The sequence below is a fragment of the Pseudophryne corroboree genome, chromosome 1 (assembly GCF_028390025.1).
Source record: "Pseudophryne corroboree isolate aPseCor3 chromosome 1, aPseCor3.hap2, whole genome shotgun sequence".
Taxonomy (NCBI): Eukaryota; Metazoa; Chordata; class Amphibia; order Anura; family Myobatrachidae; genus Pseudophryne; species Pseudophryne corroboree.
The window spans coordinates 526,119,876-526,146,086 of NC_086444.1; the positions used below are offsets into that span (position 1 = coordinate 526,119,876).

General features: G+C 45.0%; 1 protein-coding gene across 3 annotated transcripts in view; it reads left to right on the forward strand.

Moving 5' to 3' along the window:
• Positions 1 to 10,273, forward strand: part of RIC1 (RIC1 homolog, RAB6A GEF complex partner 1) — a 268,206-nt gene extending 257,933 nt beyond the window's left edge. For all 3 annotated transcript variants that reach the window (XM_063913985.1, XM_063913986.1, XM_063913984.1), the window contains exon 26: positions 7,333 to 10,273. In XM_063913985.1, the coding sequence (XP_063770055.1) occupies positions 7,333 to 7,618 (286 nt within the window). In that variant the 3' untranslated portion in view covers positions 7,619 to 10,273. The remainder of the gene's footprint in view (positions 1 to 7,332) is intronic.
• Positions 10,274 to 26,211: the final 15,938 nt, after the last annotated feature.

Sequence of the window (26,211 nt, forward strand, 5' to 3'; positions counted from 1 at the left end):
CACAAAAATTTCCACTGCTTAAAAACACCTAAAATATTGGCTGCAGGAGGCTCCTGCCCATTGGGAGGACAGGGCTGACCAACTAGATTCAGCCCACAAAGGACCGGTTTCCATAGAGGCTAAATAAAATACATAGTGGTTGTAACTTCCTCCAGACTTGCGGAGCGCGGTCCCAGCAAGCAATGGTCCTCAACCAACGCATTTTGAGTAACACACACTTTAATCTATTTGGTCGGCCCTGTCCTCCCGACTGGCAGGAGCCTCCTGCAGTCAATATTTTAGGTGTTTTTAAGAAGTGGAACTTTTTGTGTTTGTGTTACATTAAAAGTCTGTTATAAAATTTTACTCCGAGGTCCACATCATCTCTTTCAGAAGGTAGATACCTTGACAGGATTGAACTACCCTGCATTATCCGTGAGTACTGGTACGCAGATGACTAAACATTAAAAGATACCTTGATATGAGCACATCACACCAATTAAGTGTAAATTAGGCATGCACCAGGGCATCCTTTTGTTCTCTATCGTATTTTCTTTTTCATCCACTAGGGGTCACTGGAGTACTCTTGGGATATGGACGGTTTCCGTAGGAACAAGGGACTGAATATTAAAATTTAGAACTCTCCTCCCCTCCATATCCTAGAGTACCTCAGTGTTTTTTCTGTGCTTCTCATAGCAACAGGGCTTGTGTGGAGCTTAACCACACTACTTTGAATATTTTTATTTAAAAAAAAAATTTTTTTTCTACTTTTACATTTTTTGCTCACAGCACATCCTTTCCTAGTTTCTGTAAAAACTTGGGTCCGGGATAGTGCCGCTACACGGAGCAGCGCATGGTGTGTCGGTCCTCACAAGAGCACCCTCACAGCCACACGCAGCTCATTCCCTGACTGCTGCTACAGCTGGACGGAGCTTACAGATAGAAGCCCCGTCACAGCCTTCGCTTCTGGAGTCAGGTATGCTGGGGGTACGGGGCGGTCAGCGCACGCTGCCGCCCCGCTGTGTGGGGACACTTTTCACTGACGCCGCTCTCACTGCGCCCGCACCCGCCTCTCCTGACAGGCCGCCCCGGCAACCGCTCCGAGCAGCGCCGCCTCCACCGCTGAGACCCGCCGGCCGCCGCTCACACCCGCCGGCCGCCGCGCTCACCCGCCGCTCGCACCCGCCACTCGCACCCGCCGCTCACACCCGCCGGCCGCCGCTGTAGGACCGCGCTCCATTACAGCGCTCCCCGGCTCCCTGCACCCTGATTGCGCTGGGAGTGAGATACCCGCTCCCCGGTAATTCCCGCTCAGACAGCGGTACACGGGCCACGGGGGAGGGAGCAGAAGGGGGGGGGGGGGAGATGACATTAGCGGAGGTCTGCATAAGGGGGGTGACATTGATGAAATAGGCTGTTAAGCCTATATTACAGGGTTGGCTGCACTTGTTACATATACCCTGCACTGTGAGGCATGGTGGCCATTTTAATCTTGCTTCCTGTCTTCCAGTTTGTGATTCCAGAACGTTCCTGTACTACATCTCTACTCCACCGGAGGCGCAGGGGTGTTGGTGGGAATTTGGGATCAGTTTCATATAGTACTGGCCACGTGCACTACACTTTGCCAGATATATATATATATATATATATATATATATATATATATATATATATATATAGAGAGAGAGAGAGAGACACCTTGGTATTATTTACTGAGTCGTGCAGGTTGTCTGTCTTTGTATGTTGTATTGTCTGTCTGCATAATGAGTAAGGCACCGGCAAAACCAAAAAAGCACTGCCATGTCTGTCAGAGTGTGTTACCGGATGGATCTACCACATGTACAGTATGTTTTGTGGATTCAGCTACGGATACAATCTCTGCTCCGCTGTCTAAGCCGGTTTCATCCCCGGACCCTCCATGGGCTATGCTAGCAGATGTCATGGCTGGATTGCAATCAGAATTGGCCGCCGCTCGACAGGAGCGGGAAGCGGCAAGATCTGAGTCTAGGGTGAGACCGCTAGGACTACCAGAGGGGTCTCAGCCTTGCCAACAGTCTAAGTCCATTTTGGGTAGTAGGGATAAATGTACTTTGTCTTATGATTTACCAGTTTCTGCTATGTTACAGTCTGATGATTCTATGCCAGACCTCACTGCGCAAGATGACGGTGAGGGTTGGCGAAGTAGACCAGCAGTCCGATAGTGAAGATTTTGACAGCCCAGGCATTGATAATCTCATCAGAGAGGTGCGTCAGTCTCTGAGGTTTACAGAATCTGAGGAGCCTCTGACAAATGATGAAGTCGTCTTTGCTAAACGACAGAGGACTCCGATGTGTTTTCCGGTTTCGGAATCTCTTAATAAGATGTTACTGGAAACACGAAAGAATCCGGATAAACTGTTTTCTATACCTCGCAGATTTAAGTCTAGTTACCCGTTTCCGGTGTCTGTGACAGCTACATGGGAGAATCCGCCATTGGTGGATTCGTCTGTGTCTAAACTTACAAAGAAATTAACCATACCAGTACCAACGGCTACTACGCTTAAAGACCCTTCAGACCGTAAAATTGAAGCTATGCTAAAATCCATGTATATAGCAGCAGGAGTGTTGCTTAGACCTGGGTTGGTTGGCATTTGGGTAACAAAGGCGCTCATGGTATGGATAACAGAACTCAAGTCTGCCCTACATGACGATCACCTTATACTTCTCGCTGATCAAATCTGGGAAGCTGCTGATTATCTATGTTCAGCTTCTACTGACGTCTGTCAGCTCACTTCTCGCCTTTCATCGTCGCTAGTTGCAGCACGACGAGCACTCTGGCTGCGCTCTTGGCAAGCGGAGGCGGAGGTCAAAAGAGGTATAGAGCCGTTACCTTACGGTGGCGAGAAGTTGTTTGGTCCTGAATTGGACAAATGGATTGCTGAGGCCACGGGTGGTAAGTCTGTTTTCTTACCATTGCCTCCAACGGCGCCTAGGCGGAAATACTCGGGCCCGGCGTTCAAATCCTTTCGGCCTCAGCCCTTTCGAGGCCGTGGTAGGGGACCAGCCACGGCCGGTAGACGAGGTCGAGGGCGTGGTTTCCAACAAACAAACGCCAGTCGTCAAGACGCTAAGGTCACCGACAAACCAGTGGCATGACGGACTGCCAGCCCATCTTGGATCTCCAGTTGTGGGAGCACGCCTTCAGACGTTCCATTTGGCGTGGTTCCAGACGTCCACAGATGGGTGGATCCGCAATTTAGTGCTAAAAGGTTACAAAATAGAGTTCGACTGTCACCCGCCACTGCGGTTTTTCAAGACAGGACTGCCTGTGTCGGACGACAAACGGGCGGTTCTGCAACTTGCCATTCAGTCTCTGCTGGAGTCGGCAGTTTTGATTCCGGTCCCTGTACACCAACAGGGGCAGGGTTATTATTCCAGTCTGTTTGTGGTACCAAAGCCGGATGGCTCGGTCAGGCCAATATTGAACTTAAAGGGCCTCAATCAGATTCAAGATGGAATCTCTGCGGTCGGTAATTGCAGGTTTAGAGCCACAGGAATTCATGATTGCGCTGGATCTCAAAGATGCGTATTTACACATTCCTATTTGGCCACCTCATCAGAGGTTCTTGCGGTTTGCAATCCGGCAGAACCATTACCAGTTTCAGGCTCTACCGTTTGGCCTCTCGTCAGCGCCTCGGGTATTCACCAAAGTGATGTCTGTAATGATAGCTCATCTCAGATCCCTGGGAGTAATAATAGTTCCGTACTTGGACGATCTGCTCATCAAAGCTCCATCTCAACAGATGCTCCTCCAACATGCGTTGCTAACGTACGATGTCCTAGTTCAGCACGGTTGGATTGTCAACTTCAAGAAATCACATCTGATTCCGTCTCAACGACTGCAATTCCTAGGTATGATTCTCGATACGGTAAATCAAAGAATTTACCTACCAGAACAGAAAGTACAGATCATTCGTCATCTGGTTCGATTGGTGCTCAAGCCACGCACAGTCTCGGTACATTTGTGCATTCGCCTCTTAGGCACAATGGTGGCGGCTTTCGAAGCGCTTCAGTTCGGGAGACTTCACTCACGTCCTTTTCAACTGGATGTGCTCGCACAGTGGTCAGGCTCGCATCTGCAGATTCACCACAGAGTGAGGTTGTCGCCACGGGCCAGGGTATCTCTACTCTGGTGGCTCAATGTACACAATCTGACCGCAGGGAAACGGTTCGGCGCCTGGAATTGGGTAATTCTAACGACGGACGCGAGTCTCAGGTTGGGGAGCTGTAGTTCAAAATTGGTCAGCTCCAGGGTCTCTGGGCGGCTCACGAAAGATTGCTGTCTATACATGTCCTGGAACTCCGGGCAATTTACAATGCGCTACGACAAGCAGCGCACATTCTTCGGTTTCAGCCTGTCCAGGTGCAGTCTGACAATGCGACGGCGGTCGCATACATCAACAAACAAGGAGGAACGAGAAGCCGCATGGCAATGCGAGAAGTAGCTCGAATCCTCAATTGGGCCGAGCGTCACCAAGTGATGATGTCGGCAGTGTTCATTCCGGGAGTGGACAACTGGGAGGCGGATTATCTCAGCCGTCCGGATTTTCATCCAGGAGAATGGGCATTACATCCAGAAGTGTTTCACATGTTGGCCCAGAGGTGGGGTTACCCTCATGTGGACCTGATGGCATCTCGCCACAATCACCAAACGCCCCAGTATGTGTCCAGAACGCGAGATCCAAAAGCGGTGGCGGTGGATGCTCTCACCGTCGCGTGGCCGTACAGCCTCGTGTACCTGTTTCCACCGTTTCCGCTGCTCCCTCTGTTGCTAAAACGGATCAAACGAGAGTCCGTCACAGTCATACTAGTGGCGCCTCATTGGCCTCGGAGAGCTTGGTTCTCGGATCTCCGAGGACTACTCGCAGACGAGCCTTGGCCGCTCCCACTTCGTCCGGACCTGTTACAACAGGGTCCGTTCCTTTACCCCGATTTAGCGTGGCTGCGTTTGACGGGGTGGCTGTTGAGACCGCCCTCTTAAGGATAGAGGGCATTCCAGAATTGGTTATACCAACCATGTTACGTGCTAGGAAGCCAGTTACGGCAGCTCATTATTACAGAATTTGGCGTGCCTATATAGGTTGGTGTGAGGATCGGAAGTTTCCGACATCATCTTTCAAGTTATCCCGTCTTTTGTTATTTCTACAGACGGGGTTAGATGGAGGACTGCGTTTATCTACACTAAAGGTGCAGGTATCTGCTTTGTCAATTTACTTTCAAAGACGATTGGCTCTATTGCCGTCTGTACACACTTTTCTGCAAGGTGTCCTCAGAGTACAGCCTCCATTCATTCCACCTACAGCGCCATGGGACTTGAATCTGGTTTTAGATTTCTTATAGTCGTCATATTTTGAACACTTACACCAAGTGGATATTAAGTTTCTCACTTGGAAAACAATTTTCCTACTAGCATTTGGCTTCGGCAAGGCGTGTTTCCGATTTGGGTGCCTTGTCATGCAAGCCACCGTATTTGGTGTTTCATGATGACAGAGCGGAACTTCGGACAAATCCCGCTTTCCTACCAAAGCAGCCAATAGTAGTTCCTGTCAGGAAATTCTGGAACCTTGGATGTGGTACGCTCATTACGCGTTTATGTGTCCCGAACGTCTACAGTTCGTAAGACGGATACGTTGTTTGTTCTGTATGATGCTGCCAAGATGGGTTGGCCAGCTTCTAAGCAGACCTTATCCAGATGGATTAAACTGACCATACGTCAGGCTTACCTTCATGCTAGGTTACAGCCGCCTACATCAGTAACGGCTCATTCCACACGTTCTGTGGGAACTTCATGGGCAGCTGGTCGTGGGGCTTCTACGACGCAGCTTTGCCGTGCGGCTACCTGGTCATCAGTGCACACGTTTGTGCGCTTTTACAAGTTTGATACGTTTGCGGCATCAGCATCTAGCTTTGGCCGCCTAGTGTTACAGGTGCCAAACTGCTCTATCGCCCACGGGGGAAGCTTTGGTACGTCCCAAGAGTACTCCAGTGACCCCTAGTGGATGAAAAAGAAAATAGGATTTTGGTACTTACCAGGTAAATCCTTTTCTTTGAATCCATAGGGGGCACTGGACGCCCACCCAGAGCAGTTTTACCTAGTTTGCGGTAAGTTCAGGGAATCGTATGGTAACACATTCTCACCGACTGGTTCAAGTTTCAAGTTCTATCGGTTATTGTGCCAACTGTTTAGTTGTCAGTCACGTTATGTGTCAACTTTATTGTTGTTCGTTCTGTTATATGTAATTCTCCATTGTCGACCTCTCTATCGCTCCTGTTCGGCTCAGTAAAAAACACTGAGGTACTCGGGGATATGGAGGGGAGGAGAGTTCTAAATTTTAATATTCAGTGCCTTGTTCCTACGGAAACCGTCCATATCCCAAGAGTACTCCAGTGCCCCCTATGGATTCAAAGAAAAGGATTTACCTGGTAAGTACCAAAATCCTATTATCTATAGTTATAAAACTAGCAAAAGACCCTTCACATGATATAAAGATACTTTGATAAGCCTTCAAACACCAATTACCGTGTAAGTTAAGGTACAAGTCTGAACTCTGCAACAGAATTCACATTACTGGGAAAATCCAGCTTATACCGTTTGAAAAAGAAACCCAGATAAGCTTTACCTTGCCACAAAATATGTAAGCAAGGTACATCCATCTATACCAAAAATCCTTCTGGAAAAAAAAGGAGCAATGTATCTAAGCATAACCCCCCTGGTGTCTTTTAATAACCTATAATATCAGTGTCTAATACACAGATTTTTTTTTATTTTTTTAAAATCTCGTTGCATGTACTTAAATGCCACTCTGAGGGGGCACCTTTTTAAAAGACACCAAGTGAAAGGAGAATAGAGTCCGCAGGTCTAACTCCTCTGTATTAATCTGTTTTCAATTTCACCTAAAAAAATTACTTTCACCATTTCCATTGGAAAACCCCCATTCAATCTCAGCGCCAACCTACCTCACCACATCACCCATTTCTTGCACTGCTTTCTTGGATCCTCCAGGATAGATCTTAGGTACAGGTAGGAGGCAGCAGTGATTTCCAAAAGGAGTGCCAATATCCCTAAAACCCCAACTCTTTCATAATATATAATAATGCTTCATGTGTAAAATATAAGTTTTTATATTTTTTAAAGTAATATATTTCCTGGCTTGTAAGAAAACAAACCAATTGGGAATATCAGCCAGTCAGCTGAGTCATTATTATTAAGTATATTGTCATCACTATCTTACATGATTGTTCTGTTTGTGTATTTTAGATTTAAAGAAACATGTAATCAGTTAATATGAAATATTTGTATTTGTTACTCTGCAGCCCCGGATACAAGCCATTCCTAAACATCATAAAACCTCAACTGCAGAAGCTGAGTGAAGTGACAGTGGAGCAAGTACAACCTGAAACCTTTCAGCCCTCCATCATCTCAAAGGTCGCAGAACAATCCAGCCCGAGGGCAGAGGAGATCCGTAGCTTGACCAGCCTCAGTTCCATTCCTCAAAGTGAGACCAGTAGCAGCAGTATGAGCAGGCATGAGGAGTCCACCTCTAAACAAGAGCAAGAAGAGGTCTTTCAGGATGGGAGTTATGATTGCGTTATTTCCTAATGCAGAGCAAGCTTTTCAGACTGAGATCACAGCAGTATTAGTGATTATAATCACCAGTGGCTGGTCACATGACTGCCAGTTTTAATGAGTATGAAAAGGACTTTTCTTTTTTGTCTTTCAGTGGTTTCTAAGAAACCATCCCTTAAGAAAGCCTTATATTTGTATTTTGTTTGTTTACATTCTTTTTTTTCCCCCAAATATAATTTTAATCTTCCTTATTAATGAGAACTGCATGTGCTTCAGGATTTAATAGCACCTAGATCATGGAAACAAAGCTTTGCTGAGCTGTCTGGCAAGAGGAGAAATATTCTTCAGAAGTGTGTGCAGCGCAGGGAAAAAAAGATCTCTACTACAAAATGCGGATTACAAAGTAATGCCTGGTGAGACCATTGCATAATAATCCTCCTCTGGGCTTGCACATTGTGTGGTTCCGCATTTTAGCAGAATAACATTTCACACTTGCAGATGCTCCAGAGACGCGTGTTACTGTGTGTGGTAACAGAAATGCAGCCTATGCCACCCATCTATTTCAGGTTCTCTTAACCCAAGAATTTCTAGAGTCTTGATAACGGTGCTTGCTGCTGCATCAGCATTTGTATGCCAGCAGTTTCTGATCATGGCTGCTTTGTGCACAGTGGAGGCGCGTGTGCAGGGTGTGGGGACAAGTAACTTGGCATGTGCTGGCAGTCTCACATAGACACAGGCTTACGATGGATTGGAGAACAGGCTTCAGAATTACTGAGCAATTTGGGTGCTGTGATTTCTCTTTCATACATCTGTAAAGGTTTGGTATTACTATGTAAATATAATGTATTTTTGTGAATACTTCTCTCAATATAAAGATTGTCTATTATTTTGGATATGTATAATAATATTGCAGGACCGTCTAAGCCATTTTTTGCACTTTGCAGTGGACACAACCCTCTTAATTATTGGTTCATCAACTGCACTGTGCTTCTACAGAATCCTCCTTTTAACGGCCGCGACTGACCCCAGAGAGCAGTCCCTCTTTTGTCTAGTTTTTGTTTTTTTAAAGAAGGTACAATAAGGTTCCTATTTATTACCTTAGTACAATGATTCACTTGAACATAGGTTTTGTAAATAAAAGCTGTATTCATGTTCCATATTGCTATTTGCAGCATTAATGTCAACTGTAAGCAGCATGTATTTTTGACCATTTTCTAATGTGTATGACCTTATTTTATCTTCCATCAAACATGGCTGTTGGAGGAAAAAAAGAGAAATAGTATATATGTTTTGTTACAGATCAGCTTTTCCCATATTTTATGTACCCAAAACGAAATATGTAAATTACGGCCGAAATTCTTGAATAACAGTATTAAGATATAAAAACCGAGCTGTTTTTACTGTGCAATTTGAACGGGGGGGGGGGAACGTATTATTTTATACAAGACATACATGTTTATTTTTATAATAGATATATTTGATTATTATATGGACCAAATGTTTCTAGCAACAGATTTGAATGTTGTGGAAGACTAGATGAAGGGTGATTATAACAACACAGGTATCACAAACGTGGCAGGATGAGCTTGTGATGTCAGAGGCACAAGCACATCTGGCTTTAGTGAAACGCATTGAGAACTCTCTCTTCTCAAGTTGGAGTTTTCTGAAAATGAAACTGACATCCAAAGAAACTAGATCTAATTTGGAAACCTAATACATTGTTCTCCAAAACAATCATCGGGCAGAAATTGTTGAGTTTGGAAAACTTGCAATGAAATATATCATTCAGATAATTGAAGGTGAGCTATTGATGGGAAATATAATTCTTTAATAGTGTGAAACGTATATCTGCACTGAGGACAACATAGACCATATTCATTGCATGCTTCATTTTTATTTTTTCATTTGCATACAAACTGAGGAACATAATGGCAAAGTATTGATTGTTGCTTCTTGGACAAAGCAGTAATATGTGCATTTTAAATTTTTATTTTATTTAAACTAAAACATTTTTGAGAGACCTGATTTAAGCCATCCACTTGGGCCAAAATTCAAGTGACCGAATTAGTGTCCACTATGGCTAAGCATAGATTTTTACTAATTTGGATGTGATGGGCCTGTTAGTGCAATTAGAAAAAGGCTGCACACAGGTAATAATCTGATTATTGTGTTATAATATGGCGTGGTAGAGGTTTTGTGGCTATTTTTAATGCAACATCAGGTTAGTTACTGATATTGCAAAATATATGTCCAGCATAAGTGTTTTGGAAAAATGAATTAACAAGAATACATTTGTAAAAATAAGTTTCCAAATTACCTATAGTTGTCTTTGGCTGCTGGTTTTAAGTCAGTCTTAGGCCAGCAGTGATCACAGAACTCCGTAGATCTAATGTAATTTGTTAGTGATATTTTCGTGAAACAGAAGAGAGTATTACATGACTTTTAAAACTAAACCTGTGTTTGATTTTTGTCCCCTCCATCAAAGCACTCACTCTTGATTTTTAGGTTCTCTTCTCCCCCCCCAAAAAAAAGCCTTTCTGCATTCTCTTACAGTCTCTGTCTACTACAGACAAAATTCCTCCTGGATTTTGTTACATTGCTCAATGCACATTTCTTTTAGACACTAATGCAAACAAGTGCAATAAATTATTAAGTAATAAAGCTATGGTTACTTGCCTTTCAATACAATTTACGTGTCATGGTTATTTTTGTATAATACTAAAAAAAAAAAATTCTATTTAATTCAAATTATATTGACTAGTAGTTTGGTATATAGTATTTATTTTAAAATAAATAAAAAGTTTTCCCTGATGTTTTCATAGTCTGTGTACAGTACATTAAAACTGTTATATATTTTAAGTTGCTTAGGCAGATATGTAAAAATGGTTTAGATGTCTCATGTACTGCTTTGTGTGCCCACTATATTTCCTGGAAAAAAGATACTTTCTGTATATAAAACTTTTCATTTGCTTCCTCAAAGTATGTTTTAGGTATAGAGCAAATTGATGCATCACTTTGTTTTACTTTATGGTCCAAGATTAGTATAGGTCAGGACGCTGCAGTGCCTAGTATATGAAGTGGCTAATTATAAAGTGGCAGCTAAAATCAATAGCAGTGTTATACCTGAATATCATTAGTTACATCTTCAACTGATATCGATTGCAAATTGACTCCTCCTCTCCCCTTCTCATCAACAGGTAAACTATATTGCAGACTATTCCAACTGCTTTTACTGAAGTATTACTGGGTAAACAATATTGCAGACTATGCCAACTGCTTTTACTAAAATATTACTAGGTAAACGATATTGCAGACTTTCTGCTGCGGGGTGCACTGGGCTTCACAGGGAATAACATCGGGGTGTAGAGTAGGATCTTGATCCGAGGCACCAACAGGCTAAAAGGTTTGTTCCCAGAATGCATAGCGCCGCCTCCTCTATAAGCCCGCCTCTGTGCACAGGAACTAAGTTTTGTACTTGGTGCCATGCAGTGCAGGCATACAACAGGTGGGCTGCTCGAGCAGCCCTCAGAACAGCGTGGCCCAGACGGCATTGGTTCTCAGACCTTCAGGGTCTGTCGATAGAGCGTACCCTTCTACTTCCACAGCGCCTAGACCTCCTCGTTCAGGGCCCCTGTGTATATCAGGATTTGGTCTGGCTGGCTTGACGGTGTGGCTCTTGAAGCTTCCGTTCTGAGGGCCAAAGGTTTTTCTGAGTCGGTCAGTCAGACTATGTTGAAGGCCCGTAAGCCGGCTTCTGCTCGGATTTACCATAGGGTCTGGAATTCTTACTTTGCTTGGTGCGCATCTAACAATCATGAAGCTTACAAGTTTAGTACGGCCAAACTTTTGGCCTTCCTACAACAGGGCCTGGACTTGGGCCTTCGTCTGGCCCCCATCAAGGTTCATATTTCTGCCTTGTCGGTTTGGTTTCAGATTGAGAGGAAAAAGGAGAGATACAAACTAAAAGCGCTCCCATAAAAGCCAAGTTTACAAACACACACCCAGTGGATACATAAAATCGATTGGTCACATACACTGGTAATTCAGGAGATGAATAAAGATCCAACGTTGATTAAAGGCAGATGGATCTAATTCTCATAAAATTATAAGACAAAAAGAAAGTGCAATAGTGCAATTATCTTTGTTTAAAAGGCCTGAATTTATTTTAATATTGCACTTACACCAAACAGATGAGGTCAGTAGCATGTAAAATTAATCCTCTTTGGCAACCAGGATCCAACACAGTCCCTCAGCGTCCAGTGCAGATGGTAAAACTCAAACGGGGTCACAAGTAAAGCGGGAGAGTACTCTCCCGCTTTACTTGTGACCCCGTTTGAGTTTTACCATCTGCACTGGACGCTGAGGGACTGTGTTGGATCCTGGTTTCCGGAGCCGTTTTCCTTAAGGTGCTATATCCATCTGGCCCCTTCCAGACCTTGCTTCCTGTGGCTGTATTCCTCATTGGGGATTTATCTATATGCTTTTATTTTATCTACTTGATGTAAGTGCACTGTTTAAAAATAAACCCTTGTTTTAAAAAAAAAGGATAATTGCACTATTGCACTTTCTTCTGCTCTTTATGAGGTTCAGCTGCATTTGTTTGATATCAGCGTTGGACATTATTAGGACTGTTATCATCCAGTCCTTTGTTGCTGTACTGCCAAAGAGGATTCATTTTACATGCTACTGACCTCATCTGTTTGGTGTAAGTGCAATATTAAAATAAATTCATGCCTTTTAAACAAAGATAAGTGCACTATTGCACTTTCTTTTTGTCTTATAATTTTATGAGAATTAGATCCATCTGCCTTTAATCAACGTTGGATCTTTATTCATCTCCTGAATTACCAGTGTACGTGACCAATCGATTTTATGTATCCACTGGGTGTGTGTTTGTAAACTTGGCTTTTATGGGAGCGCTTTTAGTTTGTATCTCTCCTTTTTCCTCTCAATCTATTTGTTAAGTGTAAAGGGATATACACTCTGAGATATATAATTTTTAGCTGCACCCGTGAATTAATCTGCGCATGTTTTTAAACTATTTCCTAATCTTAAAGGTTTGGTTTCAGAGAAAAATTGTCACTCTGCCTGATGTTCATACGTTCACTCAGGGTGTGTTAAGGATTCAACCTCCTTACGTCCAGCCTGTGGCTCCTTTAGATGGTTCTGGAGGCTTTACAAGAATCTCAGTTTGAGCCTCTTGAATCTGCAGACCTTAAGTTGCTTTCCCTTAAGGTATTGTTTCTGGTGGCTATTGCCTCTGCTAGACGGGTGTCGGATTTGGGTGCCTTGTCTTGTAGGTCCCCCTATCTGATTTTTCACCATGACCAGGCGGTTTTAGAACACGTTACGGCTACCTACCTAAGGTGGTGTCTTCTTTCCATCTTAATCAGTAGATTGTGGTTCCGGCCTTTGTCTCTCCTGTATTGTCTTCCAAAGAGCGATCTTTGGATGTGGTACGGGCTCTCCGTATCTATGTGAAGAGGACAGCTCCTATCAGGAAGTCAGATTCTCTCTTTGTACTGTTTGGTTTTCACAAACGTGTCTGGCCTGCTCACAAGCAGATCCTGGCCAGATGGATTAGAATGGTGATTGCACATGCTTATGTACAGGCTGGCCTTCCAGCTACTGCTACCATCAAGGCCCATTCTACTCGGTCGGTTGAACCTTCTTGGGCGGACTGCCGTGGTGTGACCCTTGAACAATTATGCAAGGCGGCTACGTGGTCCTCAGGAAACATGTTCAGAAGGTTCTATGCCTTTGATACATCCGCCTCCCAGAATGCTTCCTTTGGACGCCGGGTTCTTGTGCCCGCTACAGTGCGTCCCCTCCCATAAGGAACTGCTTTAGGACATCCCCGATGTCATTCCCTGTGGAGCCCAGTGTACCCCGCAGCAGAAAACAAGATTTATGGTAAGAACTTACCGTTGTTAAATCTCTTTCTGCAAGGTACACTGGGCTCCACAGGGTGCCCACCCTGACGCACTTAGCTTCTTTGGGTTTGTATGGTATTAGCCTCTGATACCTTCTCCTGTCGTGAGAATGTGGTGTATGTGGCTACTAACGGTTGTCGTCTCTTTTACCTGCTACTGCATTGGACTGGTTAACAAAACTGAGCTCCTGTGCACAGAGGCGGGGTTATAGAGGAGGCAGCACTATGCATTCTGGGAACAGTCAAAGCTTTTAGCCTGTTGGTGCCTCGGATCAAGATCCTACTCTACACCCTGATGTTATTCCCTGTGGAGCCCAGTGTATCTCGCAGAAAGAGATTCAACAACTGTAAATTATTACCATAAATCTCGTTATTCCAACTGCTTTTACTGAAGTATTACTAGGTAAACAATATTGCAGACTATTCCAGCTTACATTGCATGGTTAAAACTTTAGAAAACTAAGTGGATTTATATCTGTACTATGCAAAGAACTTCTAGTGATAGAGTATAGTTTACTGACCATACATTTGTTAAATTTGATTAACACCTTTTGCTGAAGGTGGAGGGTTGCTGTGTGGGGGAGGGGAATGTAATCAGGATGAACATGTGTTCATAGACTTATTTATTCAGTATAGGGCAGAATGCCAGTCCTCTAGGACGCTGCAGTGCCTAGTATATGAAGTGGCAGCTAAAATCACCAGCAGTGTTAAACCGAAAGAAAACAGAAGACCGAAAGAAAACAGAAGGCAAACAAACCAACAATAAAACAGAAAGACTGCGTTGCAACCACAAAACTCAGGATCATTAAGTGGCCTTTCTTTACCTCTACCATGAGATCTTCAGGATCAGGCTTACCACCTCTCTGGTTGAGAACATCAAGTCTGCCTCTGGGCCTAACCCTCAAGATGGAGCTGTGGGGGGGAGAGAGCACCAGGCTCAGCGGGGACATCTCCATTAAACTTGACGGCGCTCCCCACATTCTCATTCCCACCCATACTATGATAATGTTATCCCAATTTTCCTACTGCCACTGGTTACATTCAAATGTTTTGGGGGTTTTCACACTTTTTTTTTATTTGTTTTTTTGTTTTAAATTCGCCCCCCACTGTGTGTTTTGTACCTCCACTGATTGCACACCCTGCCATTACGCCCTACATACAGGGTAAAATCATATTACTACTACACAGGTGTCCGTTTTCCCATATATGCACTGGGCCCTTGTATGGCTCATCTCCGACAGTGTAACCTTCAAAGTGCGCCCAATATGGCTGCCTCATCTGGTACGCTTGTGCATGGGATGAAAAATACATGGACCTGGTGGTTTTGTTGGAACCCTACTCTGAACTTTAGGACTCTGAAATCACACCCATTTTGTGTTATCTCTTCTAGGAGTAGACTATTTCATCCTGGGTAATCCTATGCTGTGTACGCCCAAGATGGCTGCTGCACTTGGTACCCTAGTGAGGGTGGAATATACAACCCTTGGAAGTTATTACCCAAAATGCCTTCACCAATCCTGTATTATGCTTTCTGTGTGCTTAAGGTTTTCTTTTATGTCTTTGTGGCTTATCTATTGCTGTATTACTTAAATCTTCTATATTATGTGCATTGCTTTTGATATCTGTAAAGCGCCTTGAGTCCTGTTGGAGAAAGAGCGCTATATAAATAAAATTATTATTACTATTAAGATGGCCCTGGCACTGTCAGCTTACAGTAATAACAGATATAGAGCAAAATAGATGGCCCTGGCACTGTCGGCTTACAGTAATAACAGATATAGAGCAAAATAATCATTATGGTAGACTTACCGTTGATAACACTATTTCTGCTGCAGGGTACACTGGGCTCCACAAGGATTGGACAATGGGGTGTAGAGTAGGATCTTGATCCGAGGCACCAACAGGCTCAAAGCTTTGACTGTTCCCAGAATGCACAGCGCCGCCTCCTATATCACCCAGGAGTTCAGTTTTGTAAGTTGGTGCTGCAGTAAGCAGGCATTTAACAGAGGGGCTGCTCCAAGCAGCCCTAAGAAAAGCTTTTTATGAAGAAAAAAGTGAAGACTTCAAGGGCAGCAGCGGTGCTAAATGTCTTCTGACATTCACTGCTGCAGCTCCAGCTCTCCCCAGTGGCGCTGTACACTCCCGAGCCCTGGTTGCCGGGTACCTACAGCGGAGGCTCCGGTTTTCTTCACGTTAGACACACGTGGCCGCGCTTCGGGAGGTGGTAAGTGGGTCCCGCTCGCGGGACCCGGTCTTTATCGTGATCCGGCGCAGTCAGTGGGAGGCGGGCCGCGTGCACTGGCGGTGGACACTGTGGCAGTACAGGCAATCCCACTAGATCACCATGGCATGGGCGCAGGTCAGATTTTCTCTCTAAACCAATTCTTATTTCTCTGGCTGGGTCCACAGGATTATCCACAGGATAACATTGGGATATTGTCGAGCGACAGCGAAAATGGCACCAACACGGTCACAAGCTTTCTGGCCTCCCAGGATGCATTGGGGCCTCCACTATATAGTCCCGCCCACTGACTCAGTCAGATCAGTTTTTTGCTTGGTGCGGCAGGAAGCCGCATGGTCACAGGGCTGCTGTGAATAAAGCAGCCTAAAGCTTTTATTTTATTTTTTATAGACTTACTATATTGTTTTTTTGAGCGACTTCTCTTAACAGCGTCTTAAACGCATATTAGAAAGAGTCGCTCCAACAACTCCCCACCGGGTCGCAACAACGCTTACCTTTGGGTATCAGTGCTGTCTCGACGGGCGTCTGTGTTGGATGTTCTAGCAGGTCCAGCAGACGTAACCAGGCTGTGGCCGGAGCATGGGGAGACGGTGAGTCTATGGACTTCCTCTTACTAGAGGGGTCAGGACACAGCTTCACTGATTTGGTGGAGACTACAAACAGTGTGTTGATGCGCCGAACATCTCGAGTGTGACAGCGCTACGCTCCGGGGATCATAGGCGCCAGGACTAGGTAGAGGCCGCGATCCTGGGAGTTTAAGTCAACGGGGGGATTCAGACGCTCTCCTGGCCGTCCCTCCTCTGAGTTCATGGCCAGTTCCTGTGTGTCTCTTGGTGAGCGTCCGTGTCCGTTATCAGTTACCAAGAGCGGCAGTGTACACCAGTAGCGTCTGAATCCACTCAGCGTATTTGCTTGGATATGGAAGTGTGGTGAGTCTCCCTGTATCCCGCTCTCCGGAGGCAGGATATACAGTACTAAAAATTCCTTCTACTTCTTAGTATGCATTGTTAATTTTTAGTACATGTTGCATATGAGACCTGTATATTACTGTGTTTTCTGCATGTTATGTTGAAAAAAAGAGCCAGTTAAAACAGAAGTACAATTTTCCTACTTATGTATAAGTTGTTATGGAGGTTGTATTCTCATATGACAATGTCTAATGCTTTAACATGTGACTGACTGCTAGTATGTGTGCTGACTTTTCTGTGTAATGTCAGTCCTGTTCTGACCCTCAAATCAGGTGCACTGTGGTCAGATTGATCTCACCTCTATATACTGACATATAGGGTGTTTTTCAGTCACAAAATTGTGTAGTCAATAACAGATTATTACCATGTCTGTGAGCGGCAAAAGTGATGAGGAGAATTTTATCAAGCACTCCCTATAGCCCTAACATGCTTATCTTGTAAGTCAGGGGTAATTGATATGAATCAATTGGTCACTTATGAGGGTTTGTGTGCAAACTGTTTCGCTTTTCAGCGAAGTAAAAAACAGGAGTTGGTTCAACCACCAACAGAGCCACCATGGAATATGTTCGCAAAGACTCTATCTTCTATAGCGGACAAGTTAACTAACTACAGTAGCACCACCTCAAGGGTTAGGTTACACTATGAACCCATACATGCAGCTCCCTTCCTACGGCTTGGTTCCAGTAGCCTCTACAAGCAACCAAGGGGCAGGTAAGACTAAGACAGATACGTCTATGTGGCAGACTACACAAGATGATACATCGGACGATGAGACAATAGATTCGACTCCGTATGATGATCAGTCGCAGAGTTTTAGTTCAGATGATGTAGCTGAACTTATTAATGCTGTGAAAGCTGTTCTCTCGTTGGAAGAGCCAGCCAAGACAGTGTTAAAATCTAAAGCACCTGTATTTAAACGAACAAAATCAGTGAAAGCTAAATTCCCAGCGTCAGATGAGCTGACAGAAATGATGGATGAGTCTTGGGCAGCGCCCAGTAAAAAGTATAAGATTCCTAAGAGATGGGATTCTTATTATCCATTTCCAGCTGTGGATTGTTCGAAAAGAGAAGTTCCTCCAAAAGTAAATGCACATGTTCTGCGACTCGTGCATAAATCTGCTTTACCACTGTCATCTACCTCACTAAATGATGTCACAGACAGAAGGGTAGATAGCCTTTTGAAAAATATTTTTTTTCTCTAGTAGGAGCAGTGGTAAGACCTGTTGTGGCTTCGGCCTGGGTAGCAAAGGCAATGGGCGAATGGATAGAGGAACTAGAGAATGACATCCCTTCTCCTACTAGGGAGCAAGAGGATCATTTTTGCCGGTTAAGACAATCTGCCCAGTATTTGGAAGAAGCAGCAATTGATGTAGGCACAGTTGCTTCTAAAGCTTCAGCCTTGACAGTAGTCGCTCGCAGAGCAGTTTGGCTACGGACCTGGAAGGCAGATGCGGAGTCCAAGAAAGAATTGGAAGCATTGCCTTTTGTCGGTAATATATTATTTGGAAAACCTTTATCAAATATCCTAGAATCAGAGGCTGAATCGAAAAAGGTCAGATTTCCGGCTGCTTATAACCCTAAGTCCAAGGGTTTAAAATTTCGCTCATTTCGCTGGCAAAGCAAAAGCTAAAGAGGAGCCTAAGCAACCCCAGTTTAAATCCAGGGGTAGGAAGCAGTGGGCTAGCAAAAAGCCATCTTCCAAACCTGAACAGAAACCGTCAGCCTGAAGAGACGGGCCTCCGCCTGGAGGATTCCAGGGTTGGGGGCCGACTCCTTCAATTTGCACACATATGGCAACAGTCAACAGCAGATGCCTGGGTGCAGAAGGTAGTATCTCAGGGGTATGGGTTCCCATTCAGGAGGCAGCCTCCTCAAAGATTTTTTTGCACCAGCCCGTCTCGTATAGAGTCGAAGGCCAATGCCCTGCAAGAAGCAGTCCAAAAATTACTGCAGTCAGGTGCGATTGTCCCAGTACCTCCATCACAAACGGGACAGGGGTATTACTACAATCTATTTCTAATCCAGAAACCAAATGGGTCATATCGACCAATTCTAAATCTGAAAATGTTGAACAAATACATATGGATCCCGAAGTTCCACATGGAGACGTTACGCTCCATAATGTTGGCTGTGGAAACGGGAGATTACATGGTATCTCTGGATGTACGAGATGCTTACCTACATGTGCCTATAGCACTGTCACATCAGTGTTAACTCAGGTTTGCCATCCTCCAGGAACATTTTCAGTTCCAAGCTCTGCCTTTCGGGCTAGCTACAGCACCCAGGGTGTTTACCAAGATCATGGTGGTTATGGCAGCTTGTCTGCGCAAGCAGGGGATAAGAATATTCCCATACCTCGACGACCTGTTAATCTTAGCACAGTCGCAAGATTTACTGTTGAGCCATCTTCAACAGACGATAGTTTGTTTACAGAGACACGGGTGGCTCATAAATTGGAAGAAGTCGTCCCCGAATCCGTCACAGCGGATGGTTCATTTGGGGGCCATATTGGATTCAGACCTACAGAAAGTTCTCTTACCAGAGAAAAAGATAGTCACGGTGCAGGTCATGGCTCAGGAAGCGTTGCAAGCCCAGACAATGTCAGTCCATGCAGCAATGCGACTGTTGGGTCTGATGGTATCAACCTTCGACATGGTGGAATATGCGCAATTCCACTCCAGACCATTGCAGCACCTTATTCTGACCAAATGGAACGGAAATCATCAAACGATAAAGAAGCAGATGATAAAGATTCCAGTTAATGTAAAAAGGTCTCTAGCATGATGGCTACAGACAGACCATTTAAACAAGGGGAGACCCTTTTGGATAAAAGAGTGGCAAGTCCTGACAACAGATGCCAGCCTGCAAGGCTGGGGGGCGGTACTCGGAAGCCTATGGTTCCAGGGAAAATGGACCGCAAGGGAAAGTCGCCTGCCGATAAATCTGTTAGAAATAAGAGCCATTTACTTGGCTCTGGTTCAGGCAAAGGACAATCTACAAGGAAGACCAGTCCAGATCCGCTCAGACAATGCGACGGCAGTAGCATACCTCAATCATCAAGGAGGAACTCACAGCAAGAGTCTGATGGAGGAAGTAACTCCCATTCTAAAATGGGCGGAACTCCATCTCCCGGCATTGTCAGCAGTATTTGTCCCGGGTGTACTAAATTGGGAAGCGGATTTTCTCAGTCGGCACACCATTCAGGAAACCGAATGGGCACTACACCCAGAAGTGTTTCAGACACTGGTGAACAGATGGGGTCTACCGGAGATAGACCTTATGGCGTCTCGTCTAAACAACAAGGTTCCGAGGTATGGATCAAGAACAAGGGACCCAGGAGCGTTCCTGGTAGACGCACTGTCAGTGGAATGGAGGTTTCAGCTGGCATATCTGTTCCCTCCGATATCTCTGTTACCCAGAGTTGTGAGAAAGATAAAACAGGCAAAAGGAGCAATTATTCTAATAGCTCCAGCTTGGTACACAGATCTGTTGAGAATGTCCGTGGAAGCACCCTCAACGTCCAGATCTGTTAATGCAGGGTCCTTGTTATCACAGTCATCTGGATCGCCTATCTTTGACGGCGTGGCTGTTGAAACCTCTATCTTAGAGGCTAAAGGATTTTCGAAACAAGTAATCCAAACCATGCTTAGAGCAAGAAAGCCTTCTTCGGCCTGAGGATTCTTTAAAGGGTTTTTGTACACTTTTGAATACCAATGACAGGAATATTAAACTTACTTTTGTCAGTGACAAACAAACTATTGATTTTCTGGACATTACAGTATATGTAGAAGATAAAAAGATCCATACAAAAACTTTTTCCAAACCCACAGATTGTGGCACTTACATGTGGCTACAATTCAGATAAAGTGAACCAGGCAATAGGCAGCAGTAATGTATTGGAACGTAGGGATCTATTATCAAAAACCAGTAAACCTAAAAAGAAAGATGGGAGATTTGAATGGGCCTTTGTTACGGAGTACAATGTGCAACATAAGTCCATTGAACGGGTCTTAAAAAAGCACTGGGAACTTTTGAGAAAAGATCCAGTGATTGGCACTCTTATACCCAATAATCCCGTGCATATTTATCGCAAAGCTCCAAATATAAAGACGAAGCTAGTTTCCAGTGCCCTAAAACCATCCCTTCCACCGACAAGAATTACTTCACAGGGCTTCTTCAGATGTGGAGGGTGCATTGGATGTAGGAATGTCAAAGGTGATGGCATTAGTAACCTCAAAAGAGTCTCCATTAATAACATAGAGGTGGATATAAGACACTTCATTACTTGTGATACAAAAAATGTCATATACGCCATCAGATGTAAGTGTAACCTATTCTACATTGGGAGGACATCCAGGCCTCTCAAGGTACGAATGGGAGAACACATTAGGAATGTGAAAAAAGGTTTGGAGACACATTCCTTGTCCCTTCACTTTAAGAACAAGCATGACTCATTAGTCTCGAGGATTACAGGGTTCTATGGTCTGAGACATGTTCAAAATACACTAAGAAATAGGGATGTTGCCAGCAGTTTAGCAAAAATGGAGATGAATTGTATTTTTGATTATAACACTTTAAGTCCTAATGGACTAAACTGCGATTTTGAACTAAAATGGTTCCTTTAAGATCAACATATATTGATGTATACTGCCTATACCATTGGGTGTTTGATGTTTGAATATTTCCAGCTATATACAACAGTCTATATCCTGTGTAAAGGATTATCACGGGTTTTATATCCGTGATATAAATATTGTATTTCTTTTTCATCCACTAGGGGTCACTGGAGTACTCTTGGGATATGGTCGGTTCCACTGGAACTAGGCACTGAACAGTTAAACTTTGACTATATCTCCCCTCAATATCCCAGAGTACCTCTGTGTTTTTTCGGTGCTCACAGAGCAACTAGGCTTGTGGAAGTGGATCCACAATTATTGATTTTTTCTTTGATTATTTTTTGAAAACATCCCTTTCCCCTTCCAAGAAGGCGAGGGTTTGGGATAGTGAAAGCTGCTGTTGCAGCTGTGGGTGTCGGACCTCTTTAAAAAGAGCTCCCTCACTTCCACGTGCAGGTCACCTGCAGTAAAAGGCTGACAGTGCTTACAGAGAAGCCCCGTCATTGCCCTCACCACAGGGTCCAGGTATGTTGTTTGGGGCGGTCAGCTCATGCTGCCGCCCCGCTGTGTGGGATTACTGTGTGTGTATTTGTGCCGTGCCCGCCGCCGCTTCCAGCGCCGCTGTGTTAATGTCTCTTCCGCTGCGCTGAGCCACGCTGGTCTTTGGAGGCCGCTCCACGCGGCATATCGTCTGCTCCGATGCACTTCCGGAGGGCGCACAAGGCCGATCTCCGTGTACAGAGTAGCGGTACACGGAGCACGGGGGAGAGGGGTAGGCACACTTCTTTGAAAGTATGTATGACCTAACACAGAGCCAGCAGCGCTGTATAGATAAGTAACATTAATCTATGTAGCAGATTATACTTAAATGCATATATTCCTGTTTGCACTTTGTGATATTCTGTGAGCATGGGGACATATATAAACCATGCTTCCTGTTTTTCCTGTTTCTTTTCAGAATTTCCTGTACACATCTCTCCACCATTGAAGGTGCTGGGGTGTTAGGGGGATTTTGGGATCAGACATATTACTGGCACTTTTGGCCAGAGATATAGAGACACCTTAGTGCTATTTACTGAGTCGCACAGGTTCTTTGTCTTTGTATTGTTTTTTTTTTTTGTTTTGTTTTTTGGCATAATGAGTAAGACACCAGCAAAGTCCAAGAAGCAGGTTTACTGCAATGTCTGTAAGGGTGTATTACCTGATGAATTTACCACATGTAAAGTATGTGTTGTAAATTCTGAAACAAATACAATTCCTGCTCCGGTTTCAAATCCCATTTCAACCCCGGACCCGCCATGGGCTATATTAGCTGATGTTTTAGCTGGATTGCAATCAGAGTTGGCCGCCTCTAAGATCTGAATCTAGGGTGAGACCGCTAGAACTTCCTGAGGGGTCTCAGCCTTACCAAAGGTCCAGATCTTCTTTGACTAAAGGGGATAAGTTTAATTTTTCCTATAAGCTACCGGCTGCTATGTTAATGTCTGATGATTCTTCGCCAGACCTCACTTTACAAGATATGGGTGAGGAGGGCGAAGTAGACCAGCAGTCAGAGGGTGACGATTTTGACAGGCCAGGTATTGATAATCTCATCAGAGCAGTGCGTCAGTCTCTGAATTTTACAGAAACTGAGGAGCCTCTGACAAATGATGAGGTCGTTTTTACTAAACGACAAAGAACTCCAGTTTGTTTTCCTGTGTCAGAATCTCGTAATAAAATGTTACTAGAAACAAGGAAGAATCCGGATAAACGGTTTTCTGTACCTCACAGAGTTAGGTCTAGCTATCCGTTTCCAGAGTCTATGACAGCTACATGGGAGAATCTGCCGTTGGTGGATTCATCTGTGTCTAAACTTACAAAGAAATTAACCATACCAGTACTAGCTGCAACTACTCTCAAGGACCCTTCGGACCGTAAAATAGAAGTTATGCTGAAGTCCATGTATACAGCGGCAGGAGTGCTGCTTAGACCTGGGTTGAGTGGCATTTGGGTAACTAAAGCATTAATGGTATGGATAACAGAACTCAGGTCTGCCTTAACTGATGATCATCTTATACTTCTCGCTGATCAAATCTGGGAAGCGGCCGACTGTTTATGTACAGCTTCTACTGACGTCTGTCAGCTTACTTCTCGCCTTTCTTCATCACTAGTCACAGCACGACGTGCGCTCTGGCTACGCTCTTGGTGAGCTGAGGCAGAGGTCAAAAAAGGAATAGAAGCATTACCTTATGAGGGCGAGAGGTTATTCGGTCCTGAATTGGACAAATGGATTTCTGAGGAAAGTCGGTTTTCTTACCATTTCCTCCAACAGTGCCTAGAAAAAGATATTCTGGACCGGCGTTCAAATCTTTTACACCTCAGTCCTTTCGCGGGCGTGGCAGGGGAACGGCCACACCAGGTAGACGAGGTCGGGGACGTAGTTTCCAACGAGCCAATACCACTCGTCAGGATACTAAAGTCACCGGTAAGCCAGTGGCATGACGGGCTCCCAGCCCATCTCGGATCTCCTATTGTAGGAGCACGTCTTCAGTCATTCCAGTTGGCGTGGCTTCAGACGTCCACAGATGGGTGGATCCGCAATTTAGTTTTAACAGGTTACAAAATATCTTAGGCACAATGGTGTTTCATGATGACAGAGCGGAACTTCGGACGAATTCCGCTTTCTTACCAAAGGTAGTGTCATCTTTTCACATCAACCAACCAATAGTAGTTCCTGTGTTATCAGGACATTCTGAAACTCGGGATGTGGTACGCGCTTTACGCGTTTGTGTCTCGATAGTCCACGGTTCGTAAGACGGATACGTTGTTTGTTCTCTATGATGCTGCCAAGAGGGGTTGGCCAGCCTTTAAGCAGACCTTATCCAGATGGATAAAACTGACCATACGTCAGGCTTATCTTCAGGCTAGGTTACAGCCGCCTACTTCGGTAACAGCTCATTCCACACGTTCTGTGGGAACTTCATGGGCAGCTGGTCGGGGAGTTTCTACGACACAGCTTTGCCGGGCGGCTACATGGTCGTCGGTGCACACGTTTGTGCGCTTTTATAAGTTTGATACTTTTGCGGCATCAGCATCTAGCTTTGGCCGTTTAGTGTTACAGGTGCCAAATAGCTCTCCCGCCCACGGGGGAAACTTTGGTACGTCCCAAGAGTACTCCAGTGACCCCTAGTGGATGAAAAAGAAAATAGGATTTTGGTACTTACCAGATAAATCCTTTTCTTTGAATCCATAGGGGGCACTGGACGCCCACCCAGAGCAGTTGTTACCTGGTTGTGGTAAGTGCAGGGAATATTATGGTAACACACTCTTACCGAGAAATTCTGTCGGGTTGGTGTCAACTGTTAGTTGTCATTTTTTGTTTGTGTCAACTTTATTGTTGTCCATTTTTTTTTGTTATATGTATGTCTCCATTGTCAACCTCTATAGCTCCAGTTCGGCTCAGTAAAAAAACACTGAGGTACTCTGGGATATGGAGGGGAGATATAGTCAAAGTTTAACTGTTCAGTGCCTAGTTCCAGTGGAACCGTCCATATCCCAAGAGTACTCCAGTGCCCCCTATGGATTCAAAGAAAAGGATTTATCTGGTAAGTACCAAAATCCTATTTCTCTGACGTCCTAGTGGATGCTGGGAACTCCGTAAGGACCATGGGGAATAGCGGCTCCGCAGGAGACTGGGCACAACTAAAGAAAGCTTTAGGTCACCTGGTGTGCACTGGCTCCTCCCACTATGACCCTCCTCCAAGCCTCAGTTAGATTTTGTGCCCGGCCGAGGTTGGATGCACACTAGGGGCTCTCCTGAGCTTCTAGAAAGAAAGTATAGAATTAGGTTTTTTATTTTCAGTGAGACCTGCTGGCAACAGGCTCACTGCAGCGAGGGACTAAGGGGAGAAGAAGCGAACCTGCCTGCTTGCAGCCAGTTTGGGCTTCTTAGGCTACTGGACACCATTAGCTCCAGAGGGATCGACCGCAGGCCCAGCCTTGGTGTTCGGTCCCGGAGCCGCGCCGCCGTCCCCCTTACAGAGCCAGAAGCAAGAAGAGGTCCGGAAAATCGGCGGCAGAAGACATCAGTCTTCACCAAGGTAGCGCACAGCACTGCAGCTGTGCGCCATTGCTCCTCATACACACTTCACACTCCGGTCACTGAGGGTGCAGGGCGCTTGGGGGGGGCGCCCTGAGCAGCAATAAAAACACCTTGGCTGGCAAAAATACCACAATATATAGCCCCAGAGGCTATATATGTGGTAAATACCCCTGCCAGAATCCAGAAAAAAGCGGGAGAAAAGTCCGCGAAAAAGGGGCGGAGCTATCTCCCTCAGACACACTGGCGCCATTTTCTCTTCACAGTGCAGCTGGAAGAAAGCTCCCCAGGCTCTCCCCTGTAGTTTTCAGGCTCAAAGGGTTAAAAAGAGAGGGGGGGCACTAAATTTAGGCGCAATATTATATATACAAGCAGCTATTGGGGAAATTTCACTCAGTTATAGTGTTAATCCCCACATTATATAGCGCTCTGGTGTGTGCTGGCATACTCTCTCTCTGTCTCCCCAAAGGGCTTTGTGGGGTCCTGTCCTCAGTCAGAGCATTCCCTGTGTGTGTGCGGTGTGTCGGTACGGCTGTGTCGACATGTTTAATGAGGAGGCTTATATGGTGACGGAGCAGATGCCGATAAATGTGATGTCACCCCCTGTGGGGCCGACACCAGAGTGGATGGTTAGGTGAAAGGTATTAACCGACAGTGTCAACTCCTTACATAAAAGGGTGGATGACGTAACAGCTGTGGGACAGCCGGCTTCTCAGTCCGCGCCTGCCCAGGCGTCTCAAAGGCCATCAGGGGCTCAAAAACGCCCGCTCACTCAGATGGCAGACACAGA